General features: G+C 42.5%; 1 protein-coding gene across 5 annotated transcripts in view; it reads left to right on the top strand.

Annotated features, from left to right (window-relative positions):
• Positions 1 to 10,931, top strand: part of plxna1b (plexin A1b) — a 181,584-nt gene extending 170,653 nt beyond the window's left edge. For 3 of the 5 annotated variants that reach the window (XM_075460534.1, XM_075460532.1, XM_075460533.1), the window contains exons 24-32: positions 723 to 869; positions 1,220 to 1,379; positions 1,761 to 1,864; positions 2,044 to 2,152; positions 3,394 to 3,584; positions 5,532 to 5,701; positions 5,996 to 6,208; positions 6,331 to 6,481; positions 7,231 to 10,931. In XM_075460534.1, coding sequence (XP_075316649.1) covers positions 723 to 869; positions 1,220 to 1,379; positions 1,761 to 1,864; positions 2,044 to 2,152; positions 3,394 to 3,584; positions 5,532 to 5,701; positions 5,996 to 6,208; positions 6,331 to 6,481; positions 7,231 to 7,326 — 1,341 coding nt within the window. In that variant the 3' untranslated portion in view covers positions 7,327 to 10,931. The remainder of the gene's footprint in view (positions 1 to 722; positions 870 to 1,219; positions 1,380 to 1,760; positions 1,865 to 2,043; positions 2,153 to 3,393; positions 3,585 to 5,531; positions 5,702 to 5,995; positions 6,209 to 6,330; positions 6,482 to 7,230) is intronic. The other 2 variants (XM_075460537.1, XM_075460536.1) reach the window with 1 other exon arrangement.
• Positions 10,932 to 18,559: the final 7,628 nt, after the last annotated feature.

Raw genomic sequence — 18,559 nt, 5'->3', positions numbered from 1 at the left:
TAGCCAACACTGCAAAAAATGGAGGCTGAATTATGCTTCAAAAGACAAACCAAGAAGTTGTCAAAGCAGGCCGTGCTTAGTTGGCAGGTGAGCTGAATGAGTGAATGAAAAGGAGGGGAGACGGAGAGCGAAGGAAAGACAGACAGGGGGCCCAGCATCCCAGTGCTTGTTGCCTGGCTGACACGTCTCACACACCAAAGTGCTTCTCCAAGCGTTTTTCGCCCCTCAGTCATTAACCTTCTATTAACTCCTCCATCAATTGCCACTCACTCACACTCACACTTTCTCTGATTTCTCTCTTCCTCCCTCATTCACTTGCTCACACACAAATAAAGATTTCCAGAGGGTGTTTTTTTTTTTCTTAGTTTCCTCCCCCCAAAGAGGAGACTCAGGGGAGAGGCTGGTTATGTGTGTGTGTTTTGTGTCAGTTTGTAGCCCGCTGTTTGCCAACGCAGGCCATGGCCTTGTCCTTTACCGCTGTGCCTCTGGTTTGGCTGAAAGAAAAGCAGATATATAATTAGAGTGTTGCTCAGCAAATTTTTAGCGCTTTTTACTGCAGTTTACTTTTGGCAGGGAACATTTATTTTTTTGCAAAGTTGCATTTGTAGTTTGCTTTTGAACAATGTGCCTCTCTCTTTCCTTTAATGTTTCTTTTCATGTTTTCTCCTCTTGCCTCTGACTCCTACCCTTGTTCCCCCACAACTATCTCCGCCTGTTCTCAGGAATGTGCCGGTGAGCCTCTCTTCATGCTGTACTGTGCCATGAAGCAGCAAATGGAAAAGGGGCCGATAGATGCAATTACAGGAGAAGCCCGTTATTCCCTCAGCGAGGATAAACTCATCAGACAACAAATTGACTACAAAACTTTGGTCAGTCCTCAAACAGACCCGTGAACACATCGTTTTGGATGTAAAACAGATGCATACAAATGTCTGAAACATTGCACAGGTTTAATATATCTTCAGTATTGTTAGAATGTCTTACTTTGTTGCTTTAAAACAGGGTTCATTCTGATAAACTAGCTGCTGTTTTTTTTTTTTTTTTTTTTTTTTTTGTCTGTGCAATTTCTGATTTTGAATATGTGTATTAGCAACGAATAGCTGTGTGTGCTATTGTTATTGTTATTCTCTTTGAGTGCTGTTTCTAAGTGTTTTCCACAACTGTTTCCACTTCCTGGTCCAAATGTCACTGATTGCCTCCTGCCGTCTTGTTGCCGTAGACGCTGCACTGTGTGAACCCAGAGAATGAAAACGCTCCGGAGGTGACGGTGAAGAGCCTGAACTGTGACACAGTGACGCAGGTGAAGGAGAAGCTGCTGGATGCTGTTTACAAAGGGACACCGTACTCCCAGAGACCAAAAGCATCAGATATGGACCTGGGTAAGTAGTGGGGGAAACTGCTGTGCACATTCCCGAGTCAACACACGAGGCAAAGTTGAACTGCAGCGGGGGGTGTAGAGGGAATCATTTCAAGGGCTCTCTGAATCTAGAAGGGGCACTTCAGACAGGAGAGGTGATTCTGCACCAAAAGAAATTCAACTGAAGTGCCAAAGTCACTGAAATTACGCACCGTGCTCATCTTAAATGCTATCTGTATTCTGGAGCTTGTTGTATCCATTTTTAAATCACAGAAACTTGATACCCAGAGGTGGGAATTTAAGGTTCAGATGGACGGATGTGAAAAGCAAGCTTTAAATCTATGCAGTTATGTTCCATTTTCAACACGAAACAAACATGCGTGTATCTGCTTACGTCTGACAGAGTGGCGTCAGGGCAGGATGGCTCGCATCATCCTTCAGGACGAGGATGTCACCACCAAGATCGATAATGACTGGAAGAGGCTCAACACACTGGCTCATTACCAGGTACCCAGTTTTTTTTCCGTGCAACATAAATGTTGAAGCAATAACTCCTCACATATTGTTGTCATTCTAAAGCAGTGCTTTAACTAAAGAGTAAGGTGGGTACAATAAATTCCATATGACCGTTGTAAAACTGTGAAGATTTTATGCGGCGATAACTGAACTTGGAAGTGGTGTTGCAGGTGACAGATGGCTCAGTGATAGCCCTGGTGCCGAAACAGAACTCGGCCTACAACATCTCCAACTCCTCCACATTCACCAAGTCCCTCAGCAGATACGGTACGCGAGAAGGTGTGTGTGTGTGTTTAGTGTATGTGTACGTCTGTGTGTACAAGTGTATGTGCGTGCTTTCATAGTCTGCACGAGTGTTTCTAACAAGACGAGAAGACCTTTCATAAGTTTTTATTTATATTGTGTTTATTCCTGTTATTTCTGTAAGGAGGGTTGTTTATGTGTTTTGATCCCCTGTTTGCGCGTCCTTGTAGCCATGACCACTCTACAAATGTTTCCAGTCTCAACTGGCTGAGCTAATAAAGTTGCAACCTACTGGTTGCTTCTGCTCCTGTAGACACGTTCACTCACGCATCATCTGAGATATCTGTGAACCTCAGACATGTTCTGAATAGCACAGCATGGCTAAAGTACGAGGTTTTATAGATTCTGAAACCCTCAGGAAAATGCGTTTACTTTTATATTTGAGATGAAAGTCTGTACATGAAATGGAACTGTCGGCTTTTTGGTTTAAATCAACAATCACATTCTTTACGCATATGCATCCCATAGATGCAATTCCAGTGAATGGGATCCATTCTTAGATACAGTCAGCCACATTTTTAATACTTCAATAGTGTCTGTAGTCTGCCACAACTGCCTGTTAGTGCTGACACGGCAGATGCGCGACACAAATTTCCCTTTTGCACTTCCCGGATCCAGATTCTCACCTGACATTTTGAACCTCTCAATCCTTTCCTACTTTGTCACGCAACTGACAAGCATTCAGAGCGGAAGCATAATGCTCCGTGGCACAAATATGGGATCACTGTCCAACAAAGGGAAAGAGGGCACAGGTGAGAGTGACGGACAAATTTATTCTTGAGGGAAAGAGTGACATGGCTGTCACCTTTCAAAAAGCTTTTAACTTCACCAGGTGTTTTGCTCCCTGCATCTGGCTCAAGCTTTTCATTCAGGTTTTTTCTAGTTGGGCAGCTAAAAATTGTCCTTCTTGAGATGGCTATAAGGACCATGCGAATCACAAGAAATTACAACATTATTAACTGCTCATGTCATGAAGATATTGGACACTATTGGTATATTAGGTCAAATAACATTCTATCCCAGAGGCCCCTGATTTGAACACAGTAAAGGAATTGGTTCTGCTGAAGTCACCATCTTCAAGGCACTCTGTAGTTAAACTAACATCTCGGCCTTGAATGCCTAAATGTCAAATCCAAACTAGTATTACGAATAACACGTTGAACTCCTGAGATGTGTCTCTTCTTTCCCTTACTTAATTCCTCCACATGTCTGTGCAGAGAGCATGCTGAGAACAGCCAGCAGTCCAGACAGCTTGCGCTCCCGAACACCCATGATCACCCCTGACCTCGAGAGCGGCACCAAGCTGTGGCATCTGGTGAAGAACCACGACCACTCGGACCAGAGAGAGGGCGATAGAGGAAGCAAGATGGTCTCTGAGATCTACCTGACCAGACTGCTGGCCACCAAGGTAACAAGAAGCTCAATATTCACACATACACACACTCAACAAAAACGTCCGCCTAAAGCCCCGCTCCACCAAATCATTGTCATGGACCCCATTTAAGGCCGCAGTCTCTGTTGACCTTTGTTTGGTGGTAGTTTCTAGGCTCATTAACATTTTTCATAACCTTTTCCACAAAGACACACATATGCAGAGTCTTAATTAGGAGGTTGACCTTTGACTATTGAGTTGTTTGGTTGGTGTTACTGGCCTTCTGCCAGTGGCCTCCGGGCTTTTAGACTCAGGCCTCTTCTCTATGGTCATTACTCGCCATATTTCTAACACTGGGGGTACTGCTCAGATGTCTATGCAGCATGTGCCTTTAGATGATGATCAGAAAGGCTAACGTAAAAGATGCGCTCTGGTCACGTGTGGAACCAGTTTTGTGTAACAGCAGTTACACAACGCAGGAGCTGTTTTATATTCTCGGACATTTGACGCCGGAGCCGTTTTGACATGTTAATTCGGACTCCAGGGAGCAGCTAAGAGAGGTTTTTTTTTTAATGTTCAGTTTGCAAATTGTTGTGAATTGTTCGTCCAGCCAGTGGCCAAAAACTGAAGCTCTACATTTTCCATTATTTGCTCATTATGAGAATGAGAATCTGAAAAAGTTATGTTCATTTACAGGTTTTCTGTTTTTCATTTTGCATCACTGGACACTAGTTCCTGTAAGACGGGAAGATGTTCTCGTAGATATCACTATTCTCATTTGGTTTCACATGCCTCTTAGAAAATGAGATCAAAAGGTTCCACCCTTTAATAATTAACACGCTATTATTATGATATCACGCTGGTCTTAACTAAGATATTTTGAGTCTAGCTAACTGTGATTCATTTTCTGTCCATGTCAGAGACTCCACATGGGAAGGTTAGATTTAATGAGGTAATTGTCCAGTGTATTTGCTGAAACACGAGGGGAAAAAGAGACGGCTTTTGTGAGTGAATCCAAAAAGGTTCCCGTTGTTTTTCCCCACATCATTCTGCCACCGCTCATTCACACTCATACATAACAAATGCACATGAATCCCTGTTGGTTTCAGCTCATTTACAAGTGAATGAAAACATGTGACCACGCAGTCATACAGTATGTACACACATACTGTACAATCCAACAACAGTGCCAGCCGTCTGCAGGCATCCACACCCTGGTACTTCCTCTCCCCTGATGTTTTCACTCATTAGCTCTAGATTTTCATTGTATGAGCTCCAGGTAGGAAAGTGCAAGGTTAGCTGCATCGCCGCAGCCTCGATTGGGAAATGATTAACAAGCAAGCCAGAGGAAGACGATGGGGGGAACTTGGAGCTCTGTGGTTTGCTCCTACTTATTACATCCCCCACAGCTTTGTGTGTTTAGGAAGCTGATTCGTTAACATGTGAGCGAGTACAAAACTGCAGATTCGACTTCTGGCTGGTTTCGATAAAGTTTTGTGAGATGGATGCTCGAAGATGGGGAAAGAGCGCTTGTGGGAAATATCAAATTATTTCAACCTCAGAGGACTTTGTGAGGATTCTGAATTACAAGACTTTTGTGATGCGGTGAAAAAACATTGCAGAGCAGCCTGAGGGGGAGCTCACATTGAGCTCACCCTAAATACTGTGAGGAACACAGAGGGCTCAGCATCATCACAAACTCACCGAAACAAAAGCGCCGCTTTTCTCAAACTCCTCCTGCTGACAGCCGTCACCTACAGCCAGACCACAAGCAGCAAAGAAGAATGTGCGAGCAGAGTCGGCTGTAGTGGTAGTGTAAGTAGTGTAGTGTAAATCAGGGTTTTAAATGACAATGACTTGTTCAGGTGCTGACAGTTTGCACATTTTCTGTATCTCCGGCTGCCCCTGGATAAAACATGCTCTGACTCTAAAGTGCGTAAGTACGCTGCCCATCAACTATCTGGTGTTGCTTCTCATATTCAGGGTACACTCCAGAAGTTTGTGGACGACTTGTTTGAGACCATCTTCAGCACAGCACACCGAGGCAGTGCCCTGCCGCTCGCCATCAAGTACATGTTTGACTTCCTGGATGAGCAGGCGGACAAACACTCCATATCAGACTCTGATGTGCGGCACACTTGGAAGAGCAACTGGTGAGTTTTGTGCATGCGCTGTATACTGTAAAGAGGCGTCAGCAGGAATGTGAGGCTGCTGCTTTGTGCCGCCTTGGTGTGGGGGAAAATCCGGCAGCGCAGCAGAATGTACAGCAGTCCTATTTTCATCACTATTCCAAACGTTTTATCCCTCCGAGTGCGCCGCTGTGTGTATGCGGCTTCGTTCCTTGCAGTGATCTCTGCACCTGGAAAGCTTGTCAAGTGCCTCTAACTCTGCAGCTCTTCCTCTCCCCCTCTCTCCGCCTCCTCCCTGTTTCCTCTCTATCCTCGCAGTCTTCCACTGAGGTTCTGGGTGAATGTGATCAAGAACCCGCAGTTTGTCTTTGACATCCACAAGAACAGCATTACGGACGCCTGCCTGTCCGTGGTGGCTCAGACCTTCATGGACTCGTGTTCGACATCGGAGCATAAACTGGGGAAGGATTCGCCATCTAACAAGCTTCTGTACGCTAAAGACATCCCCAACTACAAGAACTGGGTAGAAAGGTAGAGCCATGAACACAATCACTGTGTGGGATGTTTAATTAATGTGGACATTTTTTTTTTTTTTTTTTTAAAACAATTTTCAACATTTCGAGGCATAACCTCTTCTCTGTGTGTTGGCGCAGGTACTACTCTGACATCTCCAGGATGCCCGCCATCAGCGACCAGGACATGAGTGCTTACCTTGCAGAGCAGTCCCGCCTGCACGCCAACCAGTTCAACAGCATGTCGGCCCTACACGAGATCTACTCCTACATCGTCAAGTACAAGGATGAGGTGAGATTTGAGGCTTTTTAAGACGAGGGATTTGCAGAGAAGGCAGATTCCTCAGAGATCTGACAGAGTAATTCCCCCGTGGATATGAAGCACCACCACAGATGGAACTTCCCAACAAGAGGGTGGTGCTTCGTGCCTCTCCCACATTTAACTGCTGAGCTGACCACAGAAATGACAGTTCCCGTGACGCAGCGTTGTGACATTCATGCTGATAAAGCAAACCTGAACTGAATTCCCGCAGCTGTTGCGAGGTGTTGCGCAACCAGTGTTTTTCTACAAGGTGTCTTGTCACAGTCGCTCATATGTTTGCACAATGCAGATGTTACTTTGACTGTCTTTTCAAAAAAAGGTGAATCAGAAGATGCATCGTTGGCAGTTTTCGCCTTCAATGCAGCGGGTGTCACACTTCCTTACACCAGGACTCTTTTATTAAAGTGACTGTGAAGCCATGATGACTTTTTTTGTTGTGCTTTGTTAGTTTTTTCTTCACTGTGGCTTTCAAACAAGGAGCAGATGTTTTTCGGGAATGTGTTCTAGTGCTCTGAATGTTTTTTTGTTGGGTTTTGGGGCAACGAGGCACCTGTTAATTGAGCTTTAAGAATCAATGTTCACAGTTCAGAGTTTGTGTGCAGCCAGCCAGGTGAGATTTCCTCCCACTAACCTTATTTGGGGAGAATGGGTCCGTGTTTTGAAAGCAAAAGCCAGCGCGTGTGTAACATTGGCTGACCTCTTCCCCTCTCTGTTTTCAGATCTTGTCAGCTTTGGAGCGAGACGAGCAGGCAAGGAGACAGAGACTGAGAAGCAAGCTGGAGCAGGTCATCGACACAATGGCCCTGACCAGCTGAGGACCATCCACCTCCTCCTCCTTCTCACTCCTCCTTTCCATCTGTCTCTCTCTCTGCCTCGCTCTTCTCACCCAGACGACAAACAATAGTCCAACCCTCAACTATACGAACTGCAAACGGACCGAAGCAGTGCACTGCAAAACGCGGGGGGTTCGGCAGAGATGGGCGTCCCTGTGTACGCTTACATGTGTATGTTTGTGTTTGTCTGCAGCCCCATGCAGTGTGTGGGCATGTGTCTGTGTGAGAGACTGAGACTCCAGACGTTTTCGCACATGAATACATGGAAAACAAGTCAGCTGACAGCATTTGATTATCGTGGATGTTGGTGTTTGTGGTTTGCTCGAATTTGATTTTGTCCCGATGACTCTGATGGTGGTCAGGAAAGAAACAGTGGAAGCCTGGGAAAGATCTCCATGTACGGCGTCGTTAACAGAATGGACCGGTCCGTCAAAAGCCAATGGAGAAGAGGCTCTGTAGTTCATGTGACTCCGAGAAGCTGTCACAGTTTTAAAAGATGTTAGATATTTAGTTTTCCTTTCTTTTTTGTATAAATGTAATCAACTGCCCACTCTGATCTCTCGCCACTTGTATTACTGCTGAATTTGCACAATTTACAGAAACGTTACAAAGCAAGACTATATAGATATTATATATAAATACTGCTAAGTTTTTAAAGAAAGATTAGGGAGAAAACATTTTTCTTGTTTTCTATTTCATTTAAACCTACAAATACAGAAAAAACGAGACAATAAAACATGATTTGACAAAAAAAAAAAGCAAATCTCATCGCAGGCAGAAAATGAACGAAAAAAAGACACAAAAAATTCGTACTGTGCCATGTTTTCTTTGAATGTTGTTTAGTGCAAAGACATTTTGTTAGATGGAATGTGCTACAGTCTGGTTTTAAATATGAACATGCCTAGTGACTGAAAAGAATTGTTCGAGTAATGACCCATCGTGATCGTGGCGGAGAGCCTCTTCTCGAAGGAGAGGCGAGTTTTTACGGTGTCAAGATGAAGATGTGAAGATGCTGTTGTTTCGTAGTCAATCAGTGCAATCTGTTGGTTTCATAAAGCCAAATCACAGGACTGTCGCTCTATCATTGCCACGTCGGGCTCCACAGCTGCTGCTTTTTCTTCAAGGCTCAAGAAGCAACAGCTGACTGGATCATGGTTTAGTGACTGAATAATGAAGTAGCTACATTGCACTACCTGAAATATTCCCTTTTGCCCCGATGCCTCATAGCCACCATATGTAACGGCTGGATTCCCCATTTCATGCGTCTGCATTAGCCATCCCTTTTCGGATCACCCGCTTTCCAAAACTCTCCTGCAAGAGGGAAGCCAAAGTCTCGCTTGCAGACTCTCTCTCTTTTTTTTTCTTCTTTTCTTTCAGGAGCTACAATGAGGTCGGGTAGCGCTGAGCCGAGCCCATTAGAAGTGAAGCTGAGTCAGATTATCTGTTTTCAGCCTAAAGCCACAATTATTTAGCATTTTCTCAATGTTAATACCCAAATAAAGTGGCATGGAAAAGATATGCCGAGTGTTTCTCCCCACCTGTAACCTTTCCAGCGGAGACGTGGGTTTCAGCTTTTCATCCACATAGAGGTTATAAAAAGAAAGAGGTGAGACACCTCTGTTCATTAGCTCCACCAGGCTGAGTAATCCTCCGAGAGCCCGCGGCTCTTCTTTTAAAACTAGCCTATTGCCATGTGTGGCTTAAGCTTTTTATATTACTGCTCTCTTAAGAGGATTTCTTTGTTTCTCTTTTTCGAAGTCTTGACGTCATGTTTTTAGACTTTGTGGTGATGAATAAGACTTTTTTTTTTCTTCTGCTTGCCGAAAAACCAAACTGTGGTCTGTATAATGTTTTCGTTGATTGTTTCATTTGTAAATTGTATACTTTTTCATGATGAACAAAAAGCTGTTTTGCCATTTTTTTGTCTTTTTTTTTCCCTTTGCTTTAGTATTTTTTTATTTTCGACGTGTAAATTGTACATTTTACGGTACGCAGGAAGACAAAACTCTCTTCGGCTCGCCTGAAGTTGAGGTACTTGACCGAACTCAAGTTTGTGATTTCCTGATCTCAAGGATCAGAATGAAATTGTTGAATCAGATGCGCATCTGTTGTCGTCGTGATGGAAATGTGACTTGCTGCTTTAACTCTTGTATCTTGTTTTTCTATCAAACATTAGGGCTGTCATTCAGTGCTGTCATCATATATGCTGTCACTGTCCGATCCACCACTTTGTTTACTGTCCATGTCTGAGAAGTGACATGACTTTTAAAGCTTACGTGCATATGAACCTTTCCTCATCTGGATACATCTTGGGACTTCATATATCACCGTGCACCTGCCAAACGAGCAGTCTTAAGGGACCACTCTGCCCATGCAATAAGGAACAATCCATTTTCAGCTCATCATGTTGGATACACACATTACATCATTTGTGCTAGATTAAATAATGAATACTGAAAAACCTCTGCCCATATATAATTTGTCCAGTCTACCTTTTCCTTTTTTTTTTTTTCTGTCCGTTACCCTCTGACTTTTTGCTGCAATCATATGTTTGTGTGCTCTTACTGTTTGGATCCCACAGTGAGGTAATGGATTGCTGCTCAGGCTCTGCGTTGTGTTAGCCGCAGTCCGGTGAGTGATGTGTGTGAGTGCAGTACGCAGTGGGGAGAAAGCCGCTCACTCCCCGCTCGCACACCTTGCAGTGTTCGGGCCGGGGATCTTCCTTTGATCCGGCTTTGTAAAGACACATCAACATTCTCAGTCCATTCTCAGGTTTGCGCTCCATTTCTGTCGTGTTCTGCTTGATTAAGTGACTGCTGAGAGGGTTGGGCTTGTTTATCATTTGCTTGATTATTTGCCTTTTAGATTGACCTGCTTTTCAAGTCCAAACATTTTGTCAGAGAAACTCCCCAGCTTCCCGTTCTCCATCCTTCAATTTGCATTGTGTAGGATGCCACATGCCTTGTATTTATTGTTACATAAGCTGGTGAGAGTGGTGATTGTCTAAAAGCATGGTGGCATCTAAAGACGCAGCCGCTGACTTAAAACTTGTCACAAGAACACGCTGACTGTAGTTTGTCCATGTTGCTGGGCTTTATGCTGTTTTTCAGTCGCATCAAAGCAAATTAACAAGTCAAATGGACTGCAGTGTCATCGGTGTGAGAGGGTCCGGCACACAGTCATTTTGACTTCAGAACTTCTTTGTCATTTTTGCCTCTCCAAACCACTGCTGAGTCAAAGGAAGGCCTGGCATCTCTCTGTTTCCAGCTGTTTTTTTCCTGCTCTCATGTCAGTCCAGAAAATCCAATAGTTTCTCTCTTTTTTTTTTTTTCTTTTTTTTTTCTTTTTTTTTCCAGAATGAAAGTTACACAGGATCCGTGTCAACAAAGCAAGTGGATTTCAGATAGTCAGCAAAAGAATTTTAATACTACAATAACATTTTTAGAGTTTCAGACTTGAAGCGACTGTCACGAGTTTGCAGGTTAACATACATTGTGTAAATATTCTGTTATTTCCTATTTTGCAGATTTACTACTTGTAAATAAACACGCATCAAGGAGAGATTAAACATTTTTTGCTAAATAAAATCTGGCTTGGATTTATTTTATTTTAAGACTTGCACCACAGCATTGTGACTAAATTTTCCTTGTAAAAGAATTCTATTTATATACACTGACTTGTTCCAGTGCGAAGTCTCTGATGCCATACCAGGGTGACCTGCTCCTCATCTTTCCAGCATGTCGCACTCCTCTCCATTTATTTCCAAAGAAGAACCACCACAATCTTTGATTAACTTGCTTTTGAAAGGAAACGGTCGCTCTCTGAGTGGTTCTTTGTGCCTCATCATTTCGTTACTGACACATATAGTTACCCTGCGTTGCATCAGTCGGCAACAATGTCGTCGGCACTGTAAGAATGCCAGCACATCTTCTCAAACTGCGAGGTTATGCAAGTTCTTTGACACAGTGTCGACTTGTAAGGCAGGCGGGATCAGGCAAAATTCAGTTGTAATAGACTGATACGGCCGGTGCAGCCACTGAATAAAAGAAAACATGAGACATGAATGATTTGATGTCAAATTAATTAGTTTATTACAAAGTACAGTTACTAGTACCAAGAAAAAAAGCAGATATTCAACTAACATCAGGGTTCAAAGAGCATCAAAAGGTTTAGTAAAGCTGCTGCGTGTCCGATATTCTGTTGCATATAAGTTCAGATTCATCTTACAAAGACACATTTTTAAGCATATTTACTAATTCTTCCTGTTTTGTAAGTATTAACAAATCCTAACAGAACAAAAAAAAAATCTTGACCCACTTCATCAGGGTATTTTTTTCTACTTAAGTTCAAATTTGTAATCGCCCCGATGAGCACACCCGCAAATCCTGGCGTTTTCGCTGAAATGCAGAAAGATTTGTTCGAAACGGTGCTTTGCTGCATATTGTCCTGAGTGTGCCCACCTGGGGCACTGTGCGGCTTATTGTTGTGTACAAAGCAAGGAGGGGAAAAAAAACATTCATTTGTCAGGTTTAATACATTTCAGGATTAAAGGATGGTTTGAAATCATGCCTCAGCAGTATTTTGCTCTGTGCAAAATTGTTACAGGAAAATTTATTAAGAATTGACAAGAAATGTAAAGCTGTGCTTGTTCAGGACTATATTATATTTATACTTTAATCAGCTTATGCTTTGAATTTGATTTGAATCATCACATCCTTCAACTGCTAAAAAGTTGTATGACAACTCAAATAGTACCTTATGTAGTATGGAAATGTTCCTAAAGATACTCCGCCTACTCATTCATTTTAGTTGCTTAATGGACGATGTCATTCTTAATCAAAGAATTCAGAATGTTCAGTCAAAAGAAACGCTGTTGTTGGGCAGGAGCCTGATAGCTTCCCATGCTTTCATACCATGATCAGCATCATTAATCATTTTTACGGAAATGTACTTGAGTGGCTGGCAGTGGGGGTTCTCAGGCTGAGCTAATACTAACACATTTCCCTTCTAACCATACATCATGCTTGTACTGCCCTCAGCTTACATGGGCACCTGCACGGAAGAGTGGCTCTGTGTGTAGAACACAGTAGAGCGTCAGTCGGGCTGGGCTGCTGATTTTAATGGCGCGTATTGTTACTGAACAAGATGGTATGGATGGAGCTGCAGAAAGAAATCACTGGATTACCCCACCTTGTCCTTTTTATTGCCCACCTAGAACCGTCAGCACTTCTCTCTTTCATCCCAGTGGACTCAATGAGGCCAGATAGACAGAAAATGTTATCGTTCGCACCATGTGTAACCAGCCAGGCTAATTCAATTAAAATTCCATCCAAGTAAGAATGCTGAAATTGCGTAATGGTCGTGGGAGCACTGAATCTCATAATGATCCTGTCAAGAGGCAAATGATCTCGCAGCTCAAACATTATGATAAATTCCTTGCAAAGCACAAGATGCTCATTCCTTCACCCTCCTCCCCCCACTTCATTTTGCATGCAAAATTCTGTTGCCATAGTTAATACAGCCATGATCTACATTTGCCCCCCCCCCCCTCTTATTTTTAATGTTGTTCAGTAACAACTAAAAAGGGCTCTGTTTAATCACACGTATTGAAATTGAAATTCTATTTTAGCAGAGTGTATTTTAGGTGTCTTGTCAATGTGTGCATGGCGGAACCAGGACGTCGTGAGTGGCAGTGGTATCTATAGGCCCCTAAATCCGGTGAGCAGTTCAGTCGCTCTTGGCGAGGGAAAAGGTGACAGCCGTGACTAGTTGGGGGATGCTTACGAGATGGATTACTGTCACCGTTCTTATCTTGTAGGGATAAAAAAAAGAGCTGTGACTCTGCGTGTTAAAGAAGGAAGTGGGTGTTAAGTACAGGTGTTGCCAACGCTCAACCCACCGCAGACATGAAAAGTCATATGAGAACTCATCCAAGGCAAATCAGAAGCATGGTGAGAATTTAGCAAGGTTAGCGGCTAACATCCCCACTGTAAAATAAAGACGCACTGAAATGAAGGAAAAAGGTGCCAAAAAAGACAATCAGGGTTTTTCTTTGTTTGTTTGTTTTCTGCGGCCTAACCTTACAGACCTTTGTAGTTTCTAAACTTTGTTGTCTTATTTTTCATTCCTGCAATACCTATAAGTTTCTTTGTTATCCATGTCTAGAGGCAGCAGGCGGTTTCTTTTTGCAACAAGACTAAGTTAGAATGTAGCCAAACCTTACCAAAGCAAACAAATAGAGGACTACCATAGTATAGTTGGTGTTCACTGTCTCATGAACTTTAAACATGACAAAAATGCACAACTTGTTCGATAAACTTATACAACTGTTATCCCAAATCTCCACCATGGCCCAGTAAAGTGTAAATTAATCCCTCTTTGTATGAGTTAATGTTGAGGAAAATCCAGCACTGGATTAGTACCAGTTTAGGAAGTAAACTGTAACTAGAAAGTTGTATACATTCATAACTATTCTGTCATTAGTTTTGAATGACATGCTAAATAAGACTTCCCGTTCATCTTCGAACAATTCATATAGACCTGCAACAGATGCACATCCTTCTTCTCGTCCACCATGTTTCTACCGATGCTCTGGATGGTCAAACTGAACACGAGCTCTAGAAGACATTTTGTATTTTTAATGAGTACTTCAACTTCTCCAACATGAGTGGAGAGGGAGATGTGATGAGTTTGGGTGACTGTAAACTGCACCCCACAGCTCAACTAACATTGAACATCTTGGTACGTTGAGGTTCTTTGTTAATTGTAAGGTCTCAGACAGGGATACGTGTAACGAATTTTAGCACTAGTGTAATTTGAGAACCAATCCCAATTTTATGCCTCTGAGCTCACCAGTTCCTCCGGAATGGAAACATACTCACATGCAGTATTTGCCCTAATATGTGTTTACACAAAAGAAGATGGGCAGCAGTTGAGACTCTCAGCCGTAGACATTTTTAATCATAAGCTACCATGTTGAAGTCGGCTTCACCTTCGTTATCATAACATTGGACTTACTGTATAGAATAATACCAATTCTAACAGCTGGTAAATTTCAAACAATGCATCAGCAGTCTGTTGGATGTTGTAATGATGCATCTGCTTACACAGACCAGTGTTGGTGGTGGGCCATTGGACACTGAAGGAGTTTTAAAATTCAAAAGACTTATTGTAGTTTCTCGATGGATGTCAAATTCTTCAACCCAGCGAGAGCATTTCTTAGCTTGCTTTCACCTTATATCAGCGTCTAAGATGGAATGAAGGTTCACTGGTTGATTCTCTTTTGTTCTGACTGGCTTGTTAATTTCTCCACAGGTAGAAACCATTATGCACTGCAGCTCCCTGTCAGGGCCAGTGAAAATCCATTCTCTGCTCCACTGACCTAAAACTTCCTGATGTCTGATTAACACACTTGGGATAACAACTATACAGAGCAGTGCAAAGCTCTTAAAAAGCTTGTCTACAGAATCCTCGGGACCTAATGTCTTGAACACAGCCCAGTGACTGATGGTGCTTTACGATTTAATAGATCCTTTAAATGGTTGGACATATATTCCCCCATCTCCCTTTGGAAATCATTGGGCTGAACCTGACTTTGAACTGTCACCTCGTTCACCTTTGAGCTTCCCTTACACCCAGATGCACACACAAATACTCAAAAATACTTTGATCCAAGAGGAGGCCCACCTGCTGTGAATGGTTGGAGTTCTGCAGGATTTGTCTGTCTCCCCTGCCAGATATGGGTCACGTCTCCCGGGAATCCAGAGGAGTATGTCCGATTAGCCCAACCACCCCTTGTGCCACCACTCAAAGACGGAGAGTTTGTACACTTCATGTGTGCACAAAAATGCTTTCACATGCAGACGTTTTATCATTAGCTTCGTGCATGTCTACATGAATGGTTTGTGTGCAGTCCGGAGTCAGTGAGGTCACCTGCACGCTTCCCATGAACAACTTCATCAGTCAATTTAATCACGGCTCAACAAGCTGATTGTGTGCACCAGATTGATGAAATGCTTGGGAATGGTTTGTAGTGGCTGCAGTCCACATCGGCTCCTTCTTTGTCTTTCTCCCTCATTCACCCTCACACGCAAACATATACACAATCCAGCCCCTTTTGATCTTTAAATGTGTGGCTCTGGCTGCAGTTTTTTCCCCCCCTCTGTCTTGCAGCTTCAGTGAAAAAGGATGTTAAAAGGAGCTGCTCCTCCACTGAAAGAAGAATGAATCTCTTTCTGTCTATTGTGGCATTAAGCTTTGAGGGGGCACAACAAAGAAGTCAAATAGATATGTATACATTTCTCATTTGCTTATTTTCTCCAGTTATTTGAATGACTCTTGAAAGAGTTATTCCTTAGACAATAATAAGAAGAATTCCCTTTATTTCCCCGCTCAGTAATTAGCTACGATAGGAACAGTAAAAGAAAAAGAAGATACATTTGCATTGCATGTTCCATAAAGATAACTAAATGGAACAGATGTAATGGGAAGAAAATGTTTTTATGTTGTCATTATAAAGTTGTGCACATCGCTTTGTTTAATACGTTCACTTGATAATAAGTTGTCTGATCAATTATGAATGCTGATTAAAAATATCAGAGGATGCCGGCTTCTTCTCAAAGACCTCAAAGATGAAGCCTCAGCTTTGCTCTTTAACCCTCACATTCAGCTTTTCTGTTGGCCTCACATGTGTGATGAACCAAGTCGTCCTTAACATGCTTCTTTTCTCTCCCTCCTTTCGTGCATTCACCGCCGCCCCTTTGAAGTCAGAGGGATGTGGTGTGTCTTAACGACCCGCCGCTCATGAATTAATTAATCACTCCCTTGGAACATTACAAACACAGCAGCTTGTGATCAAGTGCATTGTGAGTTTGAGATAAGGCGTGGACATTCCCTGGCAATGGAACTAACACAGGGAGCCTTAATTATTCCAATTTATTAACCGCAGGGACGAGGGTGGAGGTTGGGTGTGCACATTCCAGGGTGGACAACTAGCCGGAGACTCGACTTTAACTGCAGGTACACAGTTCATCACAAGGGGGCGGCAGGAAGATGAAAGAAAGGGTTAATTAATGTTGGGGTTGGTGGTTCAGCGATGCTGTGTTCCACCTGCTGGGGCATCACCCTCTGACTACAGCAGACGATGTCTGTTATTGACCTTTCAGTTTAATAACCTTAGACGCCACATGGGATGATGTCAGGATAAACCTCAAACACCGCTTGCGATTTTATTGCAGTCTCTCACTCATGAACTGGTGCTTGGGTCTCTTGTGTGCATTATATCATAATAACATTTGACAAGGCTCAGTAAATGAAACACATCGATACCTGCAGCTTTCAATATAATGATTGGAGTCGTCTGTTCAGTAGTCAGCTAGAGCTGAGAGTCAGTTAGCTTAACTTAGCATGAAAGTCAAGAAGAGGAAAACAGGAAGCTCAGCTGACCTGAAAAACCACAAGTCTTTATTTGTTACATTTGTATTTATGTCCAGAAGAAGACAGAAAAAGAAAAAGAAGAAGAAAATAGTAACATGCCCCAGATTTTGCTAACAAACAGGGTCAGGCTAAATGTTTACGTATGTTTTCATTCTATAGATGAAGCTATAACTTACATTTCTGTATTTGGAAAAGTCACAACATACATACCACCGAAAAATGTTTCATCAACCCACCAGTACCAAGTATATAAATATAGGTTTGAAAATGATCAAGATAAGTGCGAGTATGTCCGCTCTGAAATTGACAGATTTGAGAACAGCTCAAATAAACCACACCAATGAGCCAAACGGAGGCCAGTTTGCTCAGGTGTGAATTCACAAACGCACACTGCATACACTGAACATTTAACCCATTTAATCACCTTCCAGCTGTAGACATATTTGTCAATTTAGGGTGTAAAAGTGTGTCAATCTGGCTATTACTAACAATGGCTGTAGTTACTCCTTTAACTTCTTTTCACAGATTACTTGCATGACCCACTTATCTTTGAGAAGCGGTGTTGCCTCTTCACAAAATTAATCCACGGTATGTTTTTCCCTTCGGTCCGTTTTATTCCTGAAAGAATGTGCGCATACACTCCCTTACAAACCACTGTATGAGATTATTAATCCTTAACTTGGCCCTTCAATCCAACAAGCATATGATTCTCTGTACAACCCCTCTAACCATTAGCACTGATGCATTTTAACTGGTTCTTCAATGAATAATCCGGCTATTCTTCTTTTCACCAAGTTCTGCAAATTCTGGCATCCAGGGAAGATGCATTTCTGCAATGAAATCAGCACAGTTAGCCAGTTAGCTGTCACATATAAAGCCAGAATGCATAATCAGTTGGTTCAAGGCTAAGGCATCTTTGTAGTATCTTTAACAGTCCATAGTCCAGTGCAGCATATTTCTCTGTTTTTTGACATGCTGTATATACATCTAATATGTTTTCACACAAATCTCTTAATTTGCTTTAGCTGCTGGTCTACAGGTGGATGGCAAATTAAAGGAAAAATTTGAACCTTTCACCCAACGGTGACAGGATCCGGTGGATCTTGTTTTGCTGTGTAGCCTGTGTCGACTCACCCCCTTTAGAGGAAAGGGTCACCCCAAATTAGTGTAATATTGTTCTGAGCGATCACCTTTGGCCCTTTGAGGAAACACTTTTACCCTGATGGGAGCGGCTTCTTGGAGAACAACCACTGTTTCTACCATTGTGCACGAAGGGTCACTGAGCATTTTGAAAATGATGTGAACCAATAAGTTAAGGAATATCTTTTGGAAGGTTTTCCATGTTTCGGATAGAGTTTTTGAGCCTTGTACAATCATTGCCGAAGATCACTGGAGATGTTCATATGGCCATACTTATGACTAACTCCCATCTGTAGTAATATGTAAGAGGGATCTACTCACTGAACTATTGGTGAAAGCTAAGAAGCCTAATTGAAAATATAGATAAAGAAAGCCAATCCTTTATCATCAGCGGTCAGTCAATTTAGAGTAACCAAAACATTGATCACCTCCTGTTCTTAATTAGATGTCTGATGTGCATCTGGTGTACATCATCAGCACAATTCAAAATGTAGATACTGAGAGTGTTTTGCCGTGTGTTTGTATTTCACATTCTGAGTGGTTTTAAATTGGTCACCAGCTGGAATCCTGCCTCTTTACTTACAATATTTACAGCTAAACTCAAACTATCCCCCTCTGAATTTCAGTTGATGAATAACTT

The sequence above is a fragment of the Odontesthes bonariensis genome, chromosome 3, assembly GCF_027942865.1.
Source record: "Odontesthes bonariensis isolate fOdoBon6 chromosome 3, fOdoBon6.hap1, whole genome shotgun sequence".
Lineage (NCBI taxonomy): Eukaryota > Metazoa > Chordata > Actinopteri > Atheriniformes > Atherinopsidae > Odontesthes > Odontesthes bonariensis.
The sequence above is the reverse complement of the archived record's forward strand: the minus strand, read 5'-3'. Positions and strand labels throughout refer to the sequence as shown.